General features: G+C 49.4%; 1 protein-coding gene across 1 annotated transcript in view; it reads left to right on the plus strand.

The window, feature by feature from the left end:
* The window catches only part of LOC133353950 (lysophosphatidic acid receptor 6-like), a 39,702-nt gene extending 16,619 nt beyond the window's left edge, over positions 1 to 23,083 (plus strand). The window contains exons 2-3 of the mRNA XM_061570479.1: positions 12,782 to 13,833; positions 20,625 to 23,083. Coding sequence (XP_061426463.1) covers positions 13,147 to 13,833; positions 20,625 to 20,993 — 1,056 coding nt within the window. The 5' untranslated portion in view covers positions 12,782 to 13,146 and the 3' untranslated portion in view covers positions 20,994 to 23,083. The remainder of the gene's footprint in view (positions 1 to 12,781; positions 13,834 to 20,624) is intronic.
* Positions 23,084 to 23,576: the final 493 nt, after the last annotated feature.

The raw sequence follows: 23,576 nt of genomic DNA on the forward strand, positions 1-23,576 counted from the left end.
TTTCACCAGGCCACTCTCTCTCCTGTTCACGTCTCGGGCCACCGGAAGAGCAGAAATGAGACGGCGCTCGTACATTGATCATGTGTCTGCTGTGAGTGGAGCGTCGATCCACGCCTTGGTGGGACAACCCTTAGAGAACGAGATGTCGAGATGTCCCATCTCCAGGGATTACCCCACGGTGAAATACTGTCATAAAAACAAGAAAAAATGTCCGCGTTCAGTCAGTTTTAGGTTGCAAGTTGATTTTGTTTAACCAGACGAACTTAAAAGAGATTTTTATTATTTTATTTTATTTATTTTAATTTCATTTTTTACCTACGTGACTTTACCGAAAAAACTAAGAGTATGAATCCTTGCAGTCACGAAAGCTTCAAATCTCGAACTTAAAAGAGATCAGGATGAGGCTAATTTTCAAGAGCCACCCGGCGCATCGGTCTGCCAGTTGGGATCAATGATTGTTGCTGTGTGTGTGTGTGAGATCCCAATTGAGCAATCGGTGGTGGAACATTTCGAATTTGGCAAATCTGTACCCTGACGCCGGTGCACAGCGGCCTACTCTTGCCATTTACGTCGCGGGATCCTGAACGCCGTTCTGTGACGCGGACGGAGCGCAGCAGCGTTATCGTCGGCGTCATTACGCCCGCAGGTATTAATCAGGGCGGCCGCTAGATTCGAACCGTGCGAATCTTTTCAACAAGTGGCGAACGAACGCCTCGATAGGCCAACGTCATCGCCCAACGATTGGCAGGCGGTAGAGGAAAAATGTTGACGAACTTAAACAACCCTATCGTGCAAGTTGCAGTGTCCATTCAAGGCTTTTGATGTAGAAAAAAAACCACATTGTAAGATGACACCAGCACACAATAGCCAGATGATGTCATCGTCCGGCAGAGGAGGGTGTGACCTGTTATTCTAAGCCCAACTCTTGGCAATTTGCCGGCCCTTTTAACATGCCCTGGCGTGCATATGAACATATAACATAAAAAAATACCGTGTTACTGTACTCTTTCTCACCAATTAAATCCATAGTTTAGGTGTTTCAGACATCGGCTTAAGGAGTGTGTAATTATATAATGGAGGCAATTTATAAATTTCACGTGGACTGGCCTTAGTGTACCCTTATTAAACTCTCTGCATTGACGCATTATCTTTCTCTTGTCCTGTGCCATACTGGCCCGGCACAACATTCTCTTCATCACACTGGAGCCGAGCCGTGCGCTGAATGTCTCCTAAGAGCAGTCGAGCAGCTTGCTCGGGCATCCTGGGCTTTGCCACCCTTTCCACCGTCGACCAAAACCCGGACAACGCATTCCTCTCCGTCGGCACGAGGTCCTTCGTCAAAACGTCGCTCTTCCAGTGCTACAAAGATCAAACGTGGCAATACCGCTAAGGGGCCGTCCATAAATGACGTCACGCACCTGGGTGGGGGGGTGGTCAGACATTTGTGACGATGTGTGACGAGGTGGGGGGGGGGGGTTTGAGAAATGTGACGTCACATCAAAATACGCAACTTTAAATAATATATTACGATTTAAAGCTTTCGTGACTGCAGGGATCCATCTTCTTGGTTCTTTCGGTAAAGTCACGTAGAAGGGAAGTAATAAAATAATAAAAATAAAACATAATAAAATAAAATAATTCTCACGACGTTTCGGCTACAACGCAAGCAGCCGTCTTAAGGTGAAGAATGAGACACCACCTGAAGACGGCTGCTTGCGTTGTAGCCGAAACGTCGTGAGAATTATTTTATTTTATTATGTTTTATTTTTATTATTTTATTACTTCCCTTCTACGTGACTTTACCGAAAGAACCAAGAAGTTAAATAATATAGACAACACCTTCTACTTAATGAAATACTTTTTAATAAATGTTTTCTCCTACAACATCAGAGTGCAGCGCCACTTTAAATACGCACTACAATGACAATAGTTTAAAGCGATTTGAAGCATATTTTATTTTCAAAATGTAAATATGGTTTTGGGGGGGGGGGGCAGAGCTTTGTAACGTCATTTGAGGAGGGGGGTCCGACTTTTTGTGACGCCGTATGACGAAGGGGGGGGGGGTAAAAAATTGTCCAAAATCGCGTGACGTCATTTATGGATGGGCCCCTAACCAGACGTCGAAACGATCAGCTCCTGCTGCCACCCGACCACACAGATGCCGGTTCTCGGACTGTGCCGGGTCAAACAGAGCGACAGATGGAAACGCGATTAGCGACCATGTCCAGTGCTCGCTGCATTCCTTCGCGAGCCTCAGTCGTGTGCGATCGGCTTCAGCTACTGCGGGTTTTGGTGAGCTCTCGGACAAAGACGGTGGTCACCACATCGCGTACTTTCAGGTCCGCTTCTGCAGCCGTCTGGAACGCTCTTCCTTACGATAATAGCAAGCCACTGGAGCCGTGCACTTTAAAATAATTTGGATTGAAAAGTCACTTCTTTAGAAACTGCTTTTTACACTGAGACCTCCTTTACCAGTAGCAAAATATAGTAATAGGTTTTTACCCTTTTATCTGGCACAAAAACTGATACCTTTATCCAAGGGATCATGTTTTCAATAACCACAACACAAGCAGTCAAAATGCAAACAAAAAGAAACAACTCTGATAATGATATGCACTGTCCTTGAAGTTGATTGGTCCACACCCGAGACAGCTTTTCTTAGAGCCTAGTCTCCATTGGTGTTGGACCAGATGACGCCAAAAGGCGTATGCCAGATAAAAGGGTAAAAACCTATTACTAAACTGCTTTTTGTGGTTAGTTTGTTGTCCTTCCCCCGCACCTCCGATTAGCACGATTGGCTACGTATGGTGCGAAAGAAGTTCAACATACGTACAGGACGAAAGATCCCGTAGTTTTATCGACAACATATAAAACACATCATTTAATGTTTAAATACATCGTTTAAAACTTATATACGTAATTTAATTCTGTATGTTGTGAAAGAAGTTCACATCGCACAAGATACCCAGACCTCGCCCTTGTTAACATCATCCAATATCCACTGGTTCGGAACTTGTAGCGAACTCTGCAGACGTAACACATTCCTGCGGAGGGAGCTGGTAGTAACGTTGGGTTGCTCGGTCAATGGCCAGGGTCAACGGCGGCGTGGTGTATTCCGAAAATATTCCCGACTGTGAGGGCGGGCACAAGCCGGCGTGAGTAGGTTAAACGTTGAGTTTTATAAGGGCACCACGGGGTGACCAGCCCCTCCCCAACCAGCCCCACCCCTCCCACCCCCCACCCAGCCCCAACCTCCCCACCCAGCCCCAACCTCCCCACCCTCCCCTCCCCACCCAGCCCCTCCCCACCCAGCCCCACCCTCCCCACCCAGCCTCTCCCCACCCTCCCCTCCCCACCCAGCCCCTCCCCACCCAGCCCCACCCTCCCCACCCAGCCTCTCCCCACCCTCCCCTCCCCACCCAGCCCCTCCCTGCACGACAGACGCACGGACACAATAATCCCCTGTGGCCTGGTGTAACCAGGAGGTTTCTACCAGTATTATTCCAGACTTATTGCGAAGGCATTACGACCTCGCCCCCCGCCGCCGTCGCCCCACCAGCCCTGAGAAGAGGCTGGCTCGCCGCATATTTTAATGAAGAATCTGAACACCTGATTCAGCCCACCGTGAACCAAAACATCGCAGTCGTTTGACAATCACAATAATAAATTACACGAATAGAGCCCCTTTTTACAAGGTGGTCTCAAAGCGCCGTACAGCACAGAAATAAATTAATTAATTGCTCGCCAAAGGGAGGAAAAAGCTAACAACGTACAAGAGCCGATTGAGAGAAGCAAGAGCAACTGGCGTTTCACTCACGATTCAAATGACTAAACTGTTAACTATTTTATATTTCACCCCCACTGAGCTATGTAGCTCTTTTTCCGAAGCGACCTGGCCACAAATGACAGCTCAATGAAGTGGCTTATCACGTGGACACTTGCAGCAGCCAAATATCGAGATTTGAAGCTTTCGTGACTGCAAGGATTCATACTCTTTGGTTCTTTCGGTAAAGTCACGTAGGTATCAAATAAAATTAAATCGCGACGTTTCGGGCGCAACACAAGCGTCCGTCATCAGGTGAGACAACCACAGCAAGAAACAACTTGAAACACATGTTGATTCTAAACGTGGAGGTAAAAACCTGAGGACCCGGAGTAGGAAACATCCACACGACCACGGTGAGAGAGACACGCAAATTTAAAATACAGCAGCAGGCGTCAGGGTTGGGATCGAACCCACGGCCTCCTGTATACCAGGCGAGGTAGTTAACATCTCCTAGCCACCGTGATGATGATGAGAGAGACACTCAAACTTCAAATACACAGCAGGCGTCAGGATCGGGATCGAACCCATGACTTCCTGTATACCAGGTGAGGTAGTTAACATCTCCTAGCCACCGTGATGATGATGAGAGACACTCAAACTTCAAATACACAGCAGGCGTCAGAGTCGGGATCGAACCCACTGCCTCCTGTACACCAGGCGAGGTAGTTAACATCTCCTAGCCACCGTGATGATGAGAGAGACACTCAAACTTCAAATACACAGCAGGCGTCAGGGTCGGGATCGAACCCACGGCCTCCTGTATACCAGGCGAGGTAGTTAACATCTCCTAGCCAACTGGGTGCCCTACGAGTCGTGATGGTGCGGCGTTTAATCTCAGACTTGTGATCTACCCGACCCACGGCAACAACAAACGTCACGAACTTCCACGTTTCAGGATCGTGGATCAATTTAAGAATCCTATTTTTTATGTGGCTGCTAATGTTGAGGCCAATCGAGACTACCGGGGGGGGGGGGGGGGGGTCACGCAAATCCCATTACGTACGTCCGAGCCGGTATTTCAACAGACTTTTAAACTGTCATTCCAAAGGAGTGACGACTGATGTGCGACCAACGTGGTGCATTCGTGATTCGTGATGGACTGGACTTTTATGAGTGCGCGACAACAAATGTTCAGCCTTGTGCGACTACTCGTACGCACGCAATGTCGACGACGCTTGCACCGTGAGCTTGACACGGATGGATCCATGCATCGTTGCACCTCTGCCAACTGGCGCGTTTACCATACCCACTTTGTAAATTATTTACACATTCCATGCCCCCTATCCTTTGCTAGATCTGGAACTTCCTTTTATGGTTTCTTTTAAGCAGTTTTCTTGTCATCCAATTGTACCTGGGAGTCGCATCATTAGAGGAGAGTAGCCTAATGATGTTTGTTCGCTCGATAGGGCCTTGGGAATTGTGGCATTGCAGCATGCCTGTAATTGTAGGTATTGACATCGTAAACTGAGACCTTACTGCAAGCTTTCCAAACAACCGAAGGTGATGACAGTGGTTAGAGATTGGCCACATTGCACCCTTATCAGTAAGAAGGCAGCGGGGACTGGGGTGAGAAGTGAAACTGACAAGCCCCTGGGCTCTGAGTGGCGGCCAGGAGATGGTGGTGTGTGGGCTTGCGAGCACGTTTGTGTGCCGAACTTTGAGCGTCTTCCCTTCGTACGTACGTGGATGTCCTCGCGGCCCGTCGTGCGCGCTACACTATCAGCTGTTTTTGGTCAGATCGCAATTGAAAAACAGCTTCTTCGCTGAATGTCCTCACCCAAAATTAACTAATTGACTGACTCCTCTGGTTTATTCCCGCAAGGGAAAATACTCATTTGAAAGATGAATTGGTCAAACAAACCCAAGTAGGGAGCCTCTTGAAACTAAGAGTCTTGATACTCCAGGCTTTTCTTGAATAAATAAATATCATTATTATTATTCTTCTAACGTGTACGTTGTCGATAGAGAGGTGTTTGTGACGGTAGATGTCAGCCTGCGGCGGTACGAGGCATCGCAGCAGAAAGTGTTGAGGGGGGCAGGCGTTGGAGATGGAATGTAATGACGTCCGTGTTATTGTATCAGTCGTGGAGATGGGGCTGCTGCTGAGCAGCTATGAGAGGCACGTCCCGTGTCACCCCGGCCTTCTTAATGCAGGTGCCACGTGGAGACTGTGGACAATTCGTGGAATTTAATGGCCGCGATTCCACAAGCAACTTGGCATATTTGGGTGGGGGAGGAAAATGCGTGGGAGGAGGAAAGTGTTGCGGTTGTAACCATGAGGCGTGTAAACATTTCCCTCCTTCCCCGTTCATTCTTGCAATTCATTGTGACTCTGTGGGGTGGTTGTTGTTGTTTCATTCTAGAGTGTGTATTTTTGTCTTGTTTATAGCGCCTTCTTCGTCCGCATTGTCTCTCTGTGCCCCATGCTGTGTCTGCTTTGCGACTGGCCTCCCCTTTCGTTCCATTAACAAGGTCAACGTGGCTCCAGGTCAACACGCCCTTCAACCACACGGCACCCTTAAAAATGTTTCCCGTACGTATCATCTGCGACGTTTCAGGCAATGACCCTTTTTCATATTAAGGGTTGGAGACTGCACTTGTTTGCACCATGGGTCCTGAAGAAAATGTAATTGTTGTTTGTAAATTAACGATTTGTAAATGGGCATATGATTAGTTACACTAACAGTGGCATTTTGAGTATCGGTGACTTTAACACGGTTAGAGCACCAAATACACAATCAAAATTAAATAACTATAAATATTCTTAGGTTTTCAAATCTAGAACTATAAATATATATGCAATGTGTTCCGTGAGTGAACGTCGGCCCACGTAGCCACAGAGCCACGTGACAGCCTCCTCCTTCAGCACGTGCAGGGCAACAACAACCAGCCTGGCACGCCCTGACGTATGAATATGTGGAACTTCTTTCGCACCCTACGTGGCCAACCGCACTAATCGGAGGTGCCGGGGAAGGACAAACGAAACACGAAAAGAGCAGTTCTAAAGAAATGACAGCCAGAGACGATGTGTGACCCGTGATCTAAATAAAAAAAAACTGTAAATGTTGTGGATTCACTCTTCAACACACCGGTGGGCTAAAGCAAGGAACTATTTGTCTTTTGTCAACGTGACACTTTTTTTGCTGATTGGCCGTGTCGGGTGGTGGAGGGTTACGACACATTTATAAATAACGCGATCTAACCCAAAAAACTTTTATTATTAATAATCTTGGTCGCGAAAGCCTGCGTGTTAAACTAAATAAACCCCATTAAACTAAGTCGATGACTGTATATTGCAAGTAAAAATGCAATTTTGCTGGCACAATGCATTGTGGGAATGTTTGTTGTTCTAGGACACACAAGGCACTGCTTTCCTGGGCCCAAGCACCAATTCCACCCATTAGCTTATAAACGTACCATTTGCGTCAAATCTACACGAGTAAACGATTGCATCTCACACTCGGTTACTGGATGCGATGTGGATGTAATCATTTATTTTAGCTCATAAAATCTTGACAATCGCTTCCAGACTTTGTAATCACAGTGACAAAGAGGAGGTTGCAATGGTAACTTCTCCTCCACCAATGTGTGCGCCGATAACGAACCTGGTAAGCAGACGATACACCAACTCCGTCCCGTATTCGTATCGTCTGCTGATGCATTTCGGCACGGGTACTCTCCACAGCACCGCGCATTGAGTGCGCGTTTTGCGTGCGGGTGGATTGATGAGTCTTCTGTTTTAGCTTCGATAATACTGTGGCCTTAAGAGGACATAGATAATAAGTGGCATTGGGAGCAACGGCTATTGCCTGAAACGTAGCCTACCTTATAGATATATTTAGTTTCTCTTTAAGGCCACACGCACACACGCGGTGTTATTGGGGAGTTCTTGTTGGGTTGTGCCCAGAGGTCGCAACCGGGTACCTGATACCCGTACCCTACCCGATACCCGGCTACCCGTACCCGGCCAGGTACGGGTAGCCGTTTGCGACCCTGGTGCGGCCGGGTACGGGTACGGGTAGACCATGAGTCACTGGTGAGTCACCGTTTGTCACTCATTTCGGGTAGGGTACGGGTAGGGAACGGGTACCCATTTGCGACCTCTGGTTGGGTTGTGCCTGTGTGCTGGGATCAACCGGGCAGGCAGCCGGCACTCAAATATTTCTGGTGCCAAATCCCTTGAGATAGGGGAGGGGGCATCTCCATTGACACACCAAGCGCGCATAGCAAACACGCACCGGCGCATGTACACATGTTATAATAAATATAAATACAAAGATCCCCCGTGTAGCCTTCACATACTCTTGGCGCAAGTGCTGTTAGCGAGCGCCTATGAAATCCTGGCATGGCACACGAGGTGATGGGTGGCCAGCACCACACACGACCACCTTTGTCTCCCCAGTAGCGATCTTTACACGCCACACCAGGTACTCATTTAAAGCTGAGTCGACCTAGGGGGAGGCCCACGACCGGTTCAGATAATCGTCACTGGTGTTGGGCGTGAGCGGAAATTGAACTTGGGTCACTGGGTTTGCAGCGCAGCGCCATAACCGCTACACCACCGCTCTCCACATGTCATAACACACACGTGTTAAATCTATCACTCTTACCGAGTGCATTCATACAATGAATATCAACACGCAGCCTTCTTACGCCACTGCTGAACTAGGCGTCTTGGGAGACGTAGGAGTGCCCACACTTTACCCCACCACATATATGGCGAAGCACATGTGGCATTGAAAGGAAAATCATATCTTTAATCAGCAACATCGCAGGCAGTGGCCCTCCTACACAGCACATTAAGGTCCATTGCCATGAAGTATTGCCCATTATATATTTACGTTGTCGAAAATATGTCTGCGACGTTTTATAAAATGCAACATGTTATAATAATGTTCCTTTGAACGCCACACGGTGTTTTTGCCGAATGCGTTGCGTTGCCTTTGTTTGTTTGTCCACTACTGCCAACACTGCAGGAGCAGCAGCAGCAGCACCCAAGTTATTTGTTTTCACTTTTGGGTGAGCGATGGAGAATCGAACCCCCCAGAACGTTTCGTGGCGATGCCCTCCCACACGATGGGTTGCTGGCGCCTGCTCCAACACGATCCCCTCTCGTCCATTGCCCATTCTATTCCCTGCCTCCACTTCCTCCCTCCCCTTCCCTTACCCCTATTGCACTCCTTTATCATGACCACCTCCCCTTCCTTATCCCCTACGCCCCCTCTACCGTGAACACATCCCCTCCCCTTATCCCCTTCGCACTCATATTCTTGGTTCTTTCGGTAAAGTCACGTAGAAGGGAAATAATAAAATAATAAAACATAATAAAATAAAATTCTCACGACGTTTCGGCCACAACACCAGCAGCCGTCCTCTGTTGTAGTCACCGATTCCCTTGCACACCCCCGCAATGTTAATGTGTTTTTTTAATGTTTAGTGCCTTGATGAGAAGGCGCTTTATGAATACGAAATAAAAAATACTTATCGGTGTAATCTCAGCACCACCCGTTCCCAACACAAACCGACCCAGCTGGTCGGGTGGCCACGGTGGTGGGGAACTTTGAGCATCAAACTTTTAACTTCCTCAACCGGCGAGATAAAACACGAGCATCACTTTGATGGGAAGTCAGCTGCGGGGTGTAAGATCCACGGGCTTAGGGGCCGTCCATAAATGACGTCACGTACCTAGTGGGGGGGGGGGGTCAGACATTTGTGACGATGTGTGACGAGGGTGGGATGGTTGATAAATGTGACGTCACATCAAAATGCGCAACTTTAAATAAATATAGACAACACGTTCTACTTAATTAAATAGACTTCGTGATAAATGTTTTCTCATACAACATCAAAGCGCAGCGCCACATTAAATACGCACGACAATGACAATAGTTTAAAGCGATTTGAAGCATGTTTTATTTTTTTTGGCGGGGGGGGGGGCAGAGCTTTGTGACGTCATATTTGAGGGGGGAGGTCTGACTTTTTGTGACGCCGTGTGAAGATGGGGGGGGGGGGTCAAAAATCGTCCAAAATCGCGTGACGTCATTTAGGGACGGCCCCTTACCTCGTGCTGGAGGAAAGGTGGATTGTTACACTCGGCTCGGGGCTGGGCACTGGACGCTGAGCGTTTGCCCTCCGTTCACTTGAGCGGAACGCTATGTTGATGGGGTTTTTTTGTTCCACAACTTGAAACAAGTCGGGCTAGTATCGGAATTCAAGTGCGTGTCTGTGTGTGTGTGTGTGCCCCGGATCGACGAATTAAGCAAAGTTCCACCTGATACGGTCGAGTGATTCATTCGTGGGGGGCCCCACAGCAGAGAGGGTTGATCTGGGCCGAAAACGACGTCGCAGAGAAAGCTGACCCAGAGGTAGCCACGGTCGGGGGCAGGTGTGTGAACGCTCCCGACACGGCGACCCGAGTTCGAATCTCGCTCACGGCCACCAACACCGGTGACGATCATTTGAAGCGGTCTTGGGCCTTTCTTAGGTCGACTCAGCCTCAAATGAGTACCTGGTGCGGTGTGTAAACATCGCCACCGGGGAGACAAAGGCGACCGGGCGTGGTGCTGGCCACCCACCCACCCTCCCGTGTGCCGTGCCGATCTTCATAGGTGCTCGCTAACAGCACTTGCCCCGACAGTCTTGTTACAGGCTATACGGGGGATCTTTGTCTTTGCTATCTTTGGTAGGGGGGGAGGCAGGTGGGTGACGGAATCTGTGCCTTGTTTATGAACACGATCCAACAACGGGATTCGCACGGCTCGAATTCCTCTCCGCTGACGTCTCAAAAGGTGGTGGGTTCTCTCTCTGTGTGTGTGCGTGCCGGAGCGCAGATATCACGTGACTGTGTCGTGTGACTGTGGTTGGGTGACTCGGTTGGGTGACTTGGTTGGGTGACTTGGTTGGGTGACTTGGTTGGGTGACTCGGTTGAGTGACTCGGTTGGGTGACTCGATTGGGTGACTCTCATGAGCCCCGTGAGTCTGGGGTCGGAGTGCGGAGGTGGCTCCACTAAGATCCCGGATTTGAATCCATTCCGGGGCTCTGACACTTGAAGTCCAAGGTGGGGTTGATATTCTCAGCGCAATTACCAATGACCAAAATGATTGAGTTAATTTGTGTTTCACTTCATTCACCGATCGTTAACGTGATTGATGGAGCTGTGTGCGGGAGGAGGAGGAGGAGGGTCGTTCCTCAAGGTGTCGCTTGCTGGCTATTCTTTGCCTTTTCGGGGTGGTGTTGATGGATGCCTTGAGTTTGATTGGAAATAATAATTGCAGTGGTGTGTGACGTGCACAGTACATCACAGACGTCACAATGACTGTGGCTCTCAGGCGCGGGGTAAAGTGCCGCTCGAAAGCCAGGAGATAGAGAGAGGGGGGCCTTTAAGAGAGAGGGGGGCCTTTAAGAGAGAGGGGGCCTTTAAGAGAGAGGGGGGCCTTGACAGAGGAGGGGGGCCTTGAAGAGAGAGGGGGCCTTGAAGAGAGAGGGGACCTTGAAGAGATAGGGGGGGCTTTAGGTGTGTCTGAAAAGTGAGTGTAGAGCAAATGTTGCTGCTGCGATTGTGCATCTTTGACGATGATGGTCACGTTCCTAACGACGAAGAGAGATTTGCGCATCGCCGCTGTCAACGCTGCATCCCCAAATCCTTGGTTTGAGTCAGCAGTGACCTCGTTCTGAAGGTGAGAGATTGAAAATGAATGCCGTGTTCTTCAGATTACCACACGCACTTTTCTCTCCCTCTGTTTCAAAGCGAGAGTTTGGCTGTGCGTAACATATTCCCGCACGTTCATGCGAGCGCGCGTCCAGATTTATGGGGAGCGGTGGTGCCGTGGTTAGCCCACTGCGCTACGAACCCGGGCCGCCACCGTTTGGAAAAGAGTCAAAGAACGCGGTTTGGTTGCATAAAACAACTTCAATGTAAAATTCCACTCGCCTCCTGTATAAATAAATGTCAATCAAAGGAGATTGTCACTTATTAAGGTGTTTTATGCAACTGGCCACACAGCCTTTCCCTGTCTGGCTCTGCTGCTATGACAGAAAACGCCTCAATTTGTCAGTGGCAGTTATCGGTGGCTGCAAAATCACTTTCCGTGCGATCCAGGAACAAACATTTACAAGAAATTAAAGACGAGGTAAAATGTATACCAGCCACAGCAATCGTGGGAAACGCACCGACTTTCACTGCAGTCCTCTACAACGCGCACAGGTGCAACGGTGATCCGATGAAGCTGATAGTTCTTGATGGAACATCCCAGTACGAGGGTCCAGCCTGGCTATATGGCATCTCTGTGCATTGGCCTACTCTTCCAATGTTGTAATATCACACGAGGCTGACACGTCTTGCCTGTAGTGGAACACTCGCAACTGCGAGCTAGCCTGGCTGTGACATCCTCTTTGGTTTTTTCGGTGAAGTCACGTAGGTAAAACAATAAAATAAAATAAATGAAAACAACTCAATTAAATCACGACGTTTTGGAGGCAACACAAGCCTCCCTCCCTTAGTTGTTTTCATTTATTTTATTTTATTAATTGGTTTACCTACGTGACTTAACCGAAAAAACCAACGAGCATGAATCCTTGCAGTCACGAAGGCTTCAAATCTAGCCTGGCTGTGACATCTCTGTGGATTGGGACTGAATTGTCAATTGCCTCTGCGGTAGCTGAAGCGTGTTGGGTAAAATCCCCGACTGAAATGCCTCGGTGGCGGGAAAGGAATCAAAGTATGCCGCCTCTATGCAAATAGAACCAGTGGGCACGCGTGCCCTCACGAGAAGGGCCGGCCGACTGACCCAGCAGGTTTTGAGAAAGACAACGATGACGAGTGGATAACGCCGCTCGCTGCAATACGGTGTCGTACGTTCAACACGATGTCGAGCGACGAAATGAAACTTTGTAAAAAATGTGCCCTCGTCAAAGTGGTAACTGGGAACGCTGCTGCTGTCGCTGCCTTTAACAGAATAGCTGCCCGTGATGGAGCCTGCACTCAACCGAGACCCGCAGCAGCCGCTCGCAGGCAGAGCCGTGCCGTAGCAAGCCCCGGCACCGCGACAACGACAGCTCGCGTCCGCCCGGACGCGGACATGTAGCGCCGAGAGACGCGCGGCAGCTCAAGCGAACGACGGGTAACTCGCCGAACGCAATGCGGTGGCAGCGCGTTGACGGGGCAGCGGACGGTGCGCCCGGCTCGCGCCTCGAACCACCTCACCGCCGCCGCCACGCCCGCCCGTCAGCCAACCTCCCGCCCCTTCCCGCGTGGAATTTGTCGCTCGTTCCGACGCGGCGTGCCGCCGATTAGGAGTCGGCAGGCCCCGCGCGCGAACCATGGACTCGTCGCCGCCGCCGCCACCGTCGCCCGGCCTCAACGTCACCGAGTGCACCGCGGACGCGCACTTCAAGAACACGTTCTACGCCGTCGCCTACGGCCTGGTGTTCGTGGTGGGGCTCTGCGTGAACGGCGTCTCCTGCTGGGTGTTCTGCCGCCACATCAAGTGCCACTCGGAGACCACCATCTACATGTCCAACCTCGTGGTGTCGGACCTGCTTTTCGTGGGCTCGCTGCCGCTGCGCGTGCTGTACTACGCGCGCGGCGGCCTGTGGCCGTTCGGCGAGCTCGCGTGCAAGCTGAGCAAGGCGGTCTTCCTCGTCAACATGTACGGCAGCGTCCTCTTCCTCACGTGCATATGCGCCGACCGCTTCCTCGCCATCGTGCACCCGCTGCGCTCGCGCCCCCTGCGCACGCCGCGCATCGCCCGCCTCGTCAGCGCCGCCGTGTGGCTCTTCGTGGCGCTGTGCGGGGCGCCGGTGTTCGCCCTGCGCGCGGCCAACGTGCCGCCGCCGCCGTCGGACGACGACGCTGCCGACGACGCCGCCGCCGCCGCCACCACGTGCTTCGAGAACTTCTCGCAGGAGGACTGGTCGAGGATCGGAGCGGTGGTCGTGTTCGTGGAGCTCGTCGGGTTCGTGATCCCGCTCTGCGTCATGGTGTACTGCTCCTGCCAGATCCTGCTGGTGGGCAAACGGCGCGGCGGTGACGGCGCGGTGGCGCGGCGGTGACGGCGCGGCGTCTCTTGGCGGCGGTGTTTCGGCGAGAGAGCTTTCGTCAGTCGTGTCTTAAGTGAACGAACAAAATTTGAGCCAAATGTGTGACGCGTTTAGGGAAGTTGAAGAATATCCCCTTCAAATCTGGATCAAATCAAGATTGAATATCCCCTCCATTATTGTTGACGGGGAACTTCTTCTGTTCTTCTTAGTCGTGTCTCCTGTCCAACCTTTACAGTCTTTTCACAATACTCTGCTTCTGGTGTTGGCATTGCCAAATCTTGAGGAGTGCTTTGTGGTGCTGCAGGGCATCTCAAGAGATAATCCGTGGTTTTCTTCTCCTGACAAGCACATCGTTCGGTTGTAGCAGAAGTCCCCCCCCCCCCCCCCCCCATGATTTCACGAGAGTGTTTGCATCGGCCTAAACCCACTCTCAGTCTGTGTCGGCTCCACCACGTGAGCCATTTGGAATTTAATCCCGGCTCAAGCTCCTCACCGCGGGCGATTCGTCGCTTGGCTCCATTCGGCAGCTTGGCCGCTCGATTATTTTTGGGGCAGATTCTGGTCATGTGGTCAGAGTGGTCACAGTGGAGCACAATCAGTTGTCAGCCCTGATGAGAGACGGCGGTGGTGCTGGCCGATGGCCATGTCGCGGATAGCGGACGTCCCGCCGGTGATGGTCCCCTGCTCCTCCGCTCTACGTTGTCATGCTCGTCGCATGCAGAGTTTGGCGGTAGTCCTCTCCCGGTGCGTGTTGCGTATTGGCTGCCCTTGCGGTGTCGAGTTGAAGCGGATAGACGCCCACGTGAGGGCTTTTTCCTGCTTCGAGCCGCGGCGTTCTGCGAGGCTCTCAACCATGAAACAACAAGTCACGTAGAATGGAAATAATAAAATAATAAAAATAAAACATAAAATACAATTCTCACGACGTTTCAGGTGGAGAACAGGTCTGTCGACTCTGTCTTCTCGACAGACCTGGTCTTCACCTGAGGACGGCTGCTTGCGTTGTGGCCGAAACGTCGTGAGAATTATTTTATTATGTTTTATTTTTACTATTTTATTATTTCCATTCTACGTGACTTTACCGAAAGAACCAAGAAGATGAATCCCTGCAGTCACGAAAGCTTTAAATCGAAATTTAACAAGCGGTCACTGCCTGAAGATGTTCCCTTCCTTCAAGAGAGTCGTGTGGTCATTTGCGTGTTCTTTGGCTGCCATCGTCACTGCCTGTTCAAACGTCGGATTATTTTCTCGGCAAATTTCTGTGCAAACAAGGTTCGGAGGCAAATGCATCTTCGAGGATTCGTAATTAGTTTACGTTGTGGTTAGATCGTCATGTAGCTACACTGCCCATTGATTAACTGTCACCCTCCACTACCCGACAATCGAACCGATCGATTAAAAGTTGTCACGTTGTGGGAAAATACTCCGATTGATTAGTTTTTTTCAGAAAAAAACACAAGGAAAGTTGAAAATGCGAGCAAACATTTTGGACAATTTTTCTCGACGACGTTTCACTACAAATCGCACCCAACCTCATCAGATGTGAATAGCAGGCATCTATTTTAATTTACCAGTTTAGGACTGGCTGAGCTATATAGTTTTTTGGCCATAAATGATAGCTCAACGAAGTGGCTTATCACGTGGAATTGTATAGCAACCCCCTACTCTAAACGGATGTTTCTAAATGTGTAGAAAAAAAACGGATGACCCAGAGAAAAATCCACGTTGCCACGGGGGGAGAGAAACGCAAACTCCAAATATGCAGGCGTGAGGGTCGGGATCGAACCCACGACCTCCTGTATACCAGACGATGTAGTTAACATCTAGCCACCGTGATGATGATGGGAGAGAGACACGCAAAATCCAAATATACGGGCGTCGGGGTCGGGATCGGACCCACGACCTCCTGTGTACCAGACGAGGTAGTTAACATCTCCTAGCTACCCTGATGATGATGAGAGAGAGACACGCAAACTCCAAAAATGCAGGCGTCGGGGTCGGGATCGAACCCACGACCTGCTGTATACCAGGCGAGGGAGCTAACGTCTCCTAGCCACCGTGATGATGATCAGAGAGAGACACGCAAACTCCAAAAATGCAGGCGTCGGGGTCGGGATCGAACCCACGACCTGCTGTATACCAGGCGAGGGAGCTAACATCTCCTAGCCACCGTGATGATGATGAGAGAGAGACACGCAAACTCCAAAAATGCAGGCGTCGGGGTCCGGATCGAACCCACGACCTGCTGTATACCAGGCGAGGGAGCTAACATCTCCTAGCCACCGTGGCGCCTCCCTCAGCGGTCCTCGCGTGCAAACGCTTCCTGATCCGGGTCCTGAATTCACCAAATCAATCGGCGTATTTCCCACGACGTGACATCTCGATTTGATTGGCAACATCGCTGGGTGGTGCAGGATGGTTATAGTTATATATTGACGTTGTACAAACACGATCTGACCAAAAAGAAACCAATCATAAATCATAATATTGATCGTGAAAGCCTACGCATAAGATTATATTTCTCTTCTTGGTTCTTTCGGTAAAGTCACGTAGAAGGGAAATAATAAAATAATAAAAATGAAACATAATCAAATACAAAAAGATTATATTTATCGCAACAAAAATTGCTCGCAAAATTATCACGGTTAAGCTTTCCATTCACCCAGTGCTGTTTTATTTTCAACCAGCAGCTTTGTAACTGTGTCCACACTCCACACTCCATGGAAGGGGAATCATGTCAAGGATAGAATGCATGGAACATTTGAAATGAATGTAAACGGGACGAGAGAAGAGAGAGATTTGTAAATAAGGTCGCCCTCACTACACACAAAGTGCTTGCCACAAAGTGAACCACACTACCTTGCTAATCTCGTCAAGGAGCGTAAACCATCACGCCAACTCCGGTCATCCTCGCAATAGCTTTTGGCCCAGTAATCTAACAAAAACGGTCACTGCATCGCACTCTCTCAGATGCGCTTCTGCGGCCGTCTGGAACGCTCTTCCCGCATTAGGAAGCCACTGGAGCTATGCACTTTTAAATCTAGATTGAAAACTCATTTCTTTCAAACTGCTTTTTGTGTTTAGGGGCCGTCCATAAATGACGTCACGCACCTGGAGGGGGGCGGGGTCAGACATTTGTGACGATGTGTGACGAGGGGGGGGGGGGTTTGAGAAGTGTGACGTCACATCAAAATTCGCAACTTTAAATAAATATAGACAACACGTTCTACTTCATTAAATAGACTTTTTAATCAATGTTTTATCCTACAACATCAGAGTGCAGCGCCACATTAAATACGCACTACAATGACAATAGTTTAAAGCTGATTTGAAGCATGATTTTTTTGGGGGGGGGGGGGAGGGCAGAGCTTTGTGACGTCATATTTGAGGGGGGTCTGACTTTTTGTGACGTCGTGTGACGAAGGGGGGGGGGGGGTCACAAATCGTCCAAAATCACGTGACGTCATTTATGGACGGCCCCTTAGTTTGTTGTCCTTCCCCCGCACATCCGATTACCACGGTTGGCAACGTAGAGTACGAAAGAAGTTCAACATTCGCACATACAGAGGATCGGGAGAGATGAGGATGCGGAGGAGGTAGAGGCTGCATCCAGGGCCTTAACCATCATCTGTTTTCAGAGGGGGGTTGTGTGAGGGGGGGGGGGGAGGATTTGGGGTGGGAGTGAAGGGGACAGGGTTGAATCCGTGGTGGATGTTGAAGACAGCGATAGTGATGTTGAAGTTGGTCCGGGTTTGGATTGCGGGGAGTGAATGCGATTTTTCTAACTCCCAAAGTATGCGTGACGGAGACTTTGTACAGCTGGTGAATGCGAGGAAGTGTCTAAAACAAGGACGCCATTCATAAAGAATGTGGCAATGCAGCAATCAAAATAATCTATCATAAAAAAACAATTTCAACTTTGACAACTTGTACAAGAGAGAAAAATTGCCATGAAAGAAACAAACATTGCGGCCTCCATGGCAACAGACTCGGACCCTCGGATTCCCTCCACTCCACCCCCTTGCTTGCCCCTTCTTTCCACTGCCGTCTCTTTAGATCCTACACCGTGACCTACACTGCTCACTCCGTGGCAAACGTCGGCCAATTCCAGACATTTCCTCCGCGTGGGAATGACTTTAGAGGCCTGGAATCATTGCCACGAGTCTCGTGAACCCAACCCAACCTGGCATTCCATGAAAATCCGGTCTAAGAAAAAAAAAGAGTTTAAACACAACAAAAGTGGCTCTGTGTTTCCAGTTGGCTGTTTTGCAGAGTCAACAGAGCTGCTTTGGAAGTCGCCGCGTTTCCCAGTGACAATATGCGGTCTCACTCGCAGTCAAGCTGCGCCGCTGTTCTGCACACGGCTTGGCAGAGTTCGTTTGTCGACAAGGAGCATACACCATAACCACACGAACCCCGGTCATTCTCGCAGCAGTGGCAGCAGCGGCTTTTAGCTGGCCATCCTCGCATCGCGGCGCTTTCAGATGTTCTTCGGCGGCCGTCTGGAACGCTCTCCCTTCCGATAGGAAGCCACTGGGGCTACGCACTTTTAAATCATCATGTAGATTGACTACTAATTTATTTTCTTGCTGTGGTTGTCACAGCCGATGATGATTGCTTGTGTTGCAATCGAAACGTCGTGATTCAATAAATTGTATTTTCTACCTACGTGACTTTACCGGATCCCTGCAGTCACGAAAACTTAAAATCTAGATTCTTGAGAAGTGTTTTTTGTGTTTAGTTTGTTGTCCTTCCCCCGCACCTCCGATTAGCACTGCTGGTGACGTAGAGTACGAAAGAAGTTCAACATACCTACATACATTGTCGACGAGCAAATGGATTTGATTTTTAAGGAGCAAGTATAGCAAGTATACTTTCAGCCAAGTGACAGCACAATGAGGTCAAATTATCTATGTTCTGTGACATATCTGGACAGTCGGAATGGTCAGGACCATTGTAATGATTTTTGTTTTCACCGGTAAATGTAACCGTTGGGATCGTCTGCGATCTTTAATGCTGCCAAAGACATTAACGTTTATTTTTAAATCCTTTATATTAAGTTCGCTTGCTTGCTTGCGCGCTTACGACCGTGCAAATCTTTCTGTCGTTTTTTAACCCACTTCCCGTGATCCAATCGAGCTGACATTTTGCACACAGACTCGTTGTGCGTGACAATTTATTTTCGTGAAAATTGTTTTCCAAAATTTTACACTTTTTAGGAAAAAAAAATTATATTTAATTACCAATTGCTTAATGGTGGCAGGCAATCATCTGACCCATAGGTGGCAGCCATCTCAAGCCAGAGGACGAGAGGACTCTAGCTGCCACGCATATAAAGGATTTATAGTGAAAAACTTTGTTTTTACGGGTTAAGTTTTTTACATCATTCAATACTTCAACGTTGTACCCACCAAAAAATGGCCATGCGGTGTAATAACATGTGTGGACACTGCCACCCAAACCGTTAACACCCTCCCACCACAGACTTGGCCAAAACTGTTATTACCAAAATGCTGGCTCCAATGCTTCCATTCTTAACACAAAGTGCCATACTTTAACTGGATTACACAAGAATGTAAGATTGATCACGGACATTTTATACTACCCAGACCCCATCTGTTCATTCCAGTTTGCCCACTCATTCGGGTATTTTGATGGCTTTCTGCAAACGTCTAAATCGTTGGTCACGTGTATTTTTGTGCGTCTCAATAGGCTCCACAACTACAATGCACGACCACTCGAGTTTGGTATCGTATAGAAAGCTGCTAATAACAACAGGAAATTCCTCCCAGCAAAAAAATCTGATTGCTACCCCTAGCCGCTATGTTGTTTTAAAGAAATAACCATTTGCGTTGTTTATTGAGGCACATTCAGAAGAGGAAAAAAAACCCAACAACTCTGCACTGGAAGAAGACTGTGATCACACAGAATTCACCGCCTCGGTCGGATGGTCGTGCATGATTCGTCTAGAGAGTCGGACATCAGAGTAGCGCCTGCAGCTGCTGTACGGCTGTTCAATGGGATTGCTGCATTTAAAGCTGAACCCAAAGAGTGACCAACGTAGAAGCGAGACAAAGTTTGCAGGTAGAAGAAGGCAAACTGGTGATGATGCAGGCGGTGCTGAGAAGGAACCCGGCGCTATGTGGACACCCACATGTAGGATGGACAACAACAGGGGCATTAAAAGTGTCGTTCGGAGAAATGGAAGGAGACGGAAAGACCTCGCAGCGAACGTCTTGACGGCGACACGAAGAGATTGGCGCCAGTAAGATGTGGCCACTACTTGAGCAGATTGACGCTACAAGACAGAGAAGAAAAGTGGAAACAAATGACGAAATGTGCAGTGGACACATCAGGGCTACCTGCCCATGGATCGTGATGATGATGGGATTAAATTTCGATTTAAAGCTTTCATGACTGCAGGGATTCATCTTCTTGGTTCTTTCGGTAAAGTCACGTAGAAGGGAAGTAATAAAATAATAATATTAATAAAACATAATAAAACAATTATGTTTTATTTTAAAACATAATAAAACATTTATGTCTTCTACATGACTTTACCGAAAGAACCAAGAAGATAATGGGATTATTTTGACAATTATATTCTTCCACATGGCAAATGCGTTAAGGAGCTGTGCTGGTATAAAATGTACATGCAATAACGCTTGGCTCAGACCATAGGAGGTCAAGTGTCTGTCTGCCGATTAACAATTCCTTCCCTGACCTTTCTCTAACCCCGCCCCCGCCCCCCCACACAGACCATTCGGAAGACATCGATGCTGACGCAGAGCTCCCTGAACAAGGACAAGATTCAGAAGATGATCGGCGCCACGCTGGCCATCTTCGTCACGAGCTTCCTGCCGCACCACGTGACGCTCATGCTGTACACGATGGTGCGCACGGAGACGGTGGGTGGCTGTGCGGCGCTGCGCACCCTGCGCACCATCTACCCCGTCACGCTGTCGCTCGCTAGCGCCAACTGCTGCCTGGACCCCGTCATTTACTACTTCACCACGGAGACGTTCAGGCAGACGCTGAGCGGCAGACAGACGCTGTTCCGCAAGCTCACGGAGCGCCGCTCCGTGGGCTTCTTCGAGGAGAACGGAGAGGCCGAGACCGGCGTGTGAACGCGCGGGAGGAGCGAGAGGGCTGCGTTGCGTTCGTGACGAAAACCCCCGTGGGACGGTCAAGAAACCGACTCGCGGCTTGTTGGCTCGTTGGGACAAGCGCGTGTGGGACAAGCGCGAGGGCTGCAACAAACCCCAGAATGTGAAGGATTTGACTGTTCACAGAGGCCTGAGACACTGGAGCGTGGTGTTGCCCGAGAGAGCCGAGACTCTGGTGTGTGTGTGTGCACGCACCGCAAACCCGGCGACCCGAGTTCGATTCCCGCTCACGGCCAACACAAGTGACGATTATCTGAATGGGTCCTGGGTTTCCCTCTAGGTCGACTCGGCCTCAAATCAGTACCTGGTGTGGTGTGTCAACATTCGCCATTCAGGAGATAAAGGTGGCCGGGCATGGTGTTGGCCACCCACCTCCTCTTGTTTCCATGCCAGCCTTCATAGGTGCTCGCTAACAGCACTTGGCCAAAGTCTGTTAAGGCTATATGGGGGATCTTTGTCTTTGGAGTCGAGCACATGGTCGGACCGAGGATGTTGAGTGTGATGGATGGAACCTTTTAGGGGGGTGGGGGGGGGTCACAAGTCTGGTTGCGTGACGGAATGATGGATTGACCACGCAAGGCTAAGCTAAAGAATGATGAAATAAACACACGGGCTAAGCGAAAGGCCATTATCCACTCTGGCAATGTCAGGGCAATCATCACAGGCAAAGGCGCTTTGCCGGAATGAAGTGACATTTATCTAGCCAATCAGAGCAAGCCTTGATGAAAATTGTGTATGCTGAACAATGGTTGATCTACAGACTGTAAATTAACTTGTTTATTCGGGATGAGGCAGGCCTGGTAGTTGTCACAGGTCCGATCACAGTCATTCCTTTATGCAGCCCATTATTTCAATACAATACATTACTTATCCGAAGGCTTTCTCTTCCATCCGTCCAGATTCCCACTCTTGCTGAATTTGGAAGCCGCCATTTATTTCAGGCGCAGAAAACGTCACCTGACCTCCGTCTTTGATCTGATTGGACGTTGTTGCCGCCCCAGGTCGCCCACTAGGAGGGCAACTTGCATCAGAATTGTCGTTCAGATTTTTGGGCAATGAGATTTTGACACAGCTGGGGAATGCTGTGGCAACTATTGCCTGTGACGATTGCCCTGATGGATGAAGGCCTTGGGGAGTGCAAGTTGTAACAAAGTGCCTCGAGCCCAATGTGAAACTTGGGCCATGGTTGGGATCACAGGGATGAGCCTCAAGTGCCCCTCTGTGGTCAAACAGGGTGCTGACGTGTAATATGCTGTACGGCCTCAGTGCAGTCACCGGTGACTACTACGACTACTACTACTAATGAGGAAAAGTCCCATCGTGAAAAGTGGCTTTTGCACTTTAGTGAAGCTTACCGCTCGGTAGATCGGTGCCAAGCAAAGTCGCTGCCTCACAAGCTGCTGGCTGTCAACATTCACAGCACAATCGCAGAGTGGCAGCGGTGCAGTCGGGTTACCGAAGGATGCCTGGAAAAGGCCCAATATCTCCCGAGCGTCACCCCGATGCGGCGGTTGAGTGGTCCGCCTGCCCATAGGGAGTTCTGTAATGGGACGTCCTCGGGTTTCAACTGAGACGTAGAATGCAGCAAAGGGATGACGTTCAGTAACTTCGGCGTATCTGATCCGACGCTTGTGACGTTTGCGCGAATGTTGATGCAGGAGGGCGGAGGGAGAGGGACCAACTGCAGAGAGGTAAATGAGTGTGTGACGAGGGGCGACGCACAGAGTCCCCCCCCCCCCACTTGCCGAGAGCTGTGAGGTGGGCGGTTGTGGGCTCTGGTGAGGGGAGAAAGGCGTTGGGGAGGGGTGGTGCCAGTGGTGGTAGTGCCGGTGGTGGTGGAGCTGCCGGTGTTACGGCTGTGACCTCGATCTCGATCTCGAACGCGAGAACTGCTGCTGCTGCCGCCTTTCTCTTGCGAGTATTTTTGAGCCCGAATACAAATAAGATTAAATCTGTCTTTGTTTTATGTCATTATTAAAGTGCCTTTCACACAATCGCCAGCACTGCTGACGATATCACCTCATTTCACTTTGGCCAAATAACGCAATGAAATAAAACCGTCATTCAGCGAAACGTTGCGCCTCGTCGTCGTCATTGCCTGCGAAAGTATCTCAAGCGGTTGCATTGTTCGGTGAATTGTTTGGCTGACTGCCAGTGGTGCACAGATCATGACAACAAAACTCTGCACGTAGTAATAGGTTTTTACCCTTTTTAACTGGCGACAAAACTGACGCCTTTATACAAGGGATCATGTTTGCATTAACCCACCAATACTTGCGGTCAAAATGCAAACTAAAAGACAACTCTGATAATGTATGCACTGTCCTTGAAATTGATTGGTCCACACCCGAGACAGCTTTCCTTAGAGCCCAGTCTCACATGGGTTGGACCAGATGACGCCAAAAGGCACACAACTCAAAGACAACGCACCATCAGAGTATTGAGAGCTCGGGGTAAGTATTTACATTATGAGACCTCCTTTGCCAGTAGCAAGATATAGCAATAGGTTTTTACCATTTTTAACTGGCAACAAAACTGTAAATG

The sequence above is a fragment of the Lethenteron reissneri genome, chromosome 45 (assembly GCF_015708825.2).
Source record: "Lethenteron reissneri isolate LAM-NWPU_2019-01 chromosome 45, ASM1570882v1, whole genome shotgun sequence".
Taxonomy (NCBI): Eukaryota; Metazoa; Chordata; class Hyperoartia; order Petromyzontiformes; family Petromyzontidae; genus Lethenteron; species Lethenteron reissneri.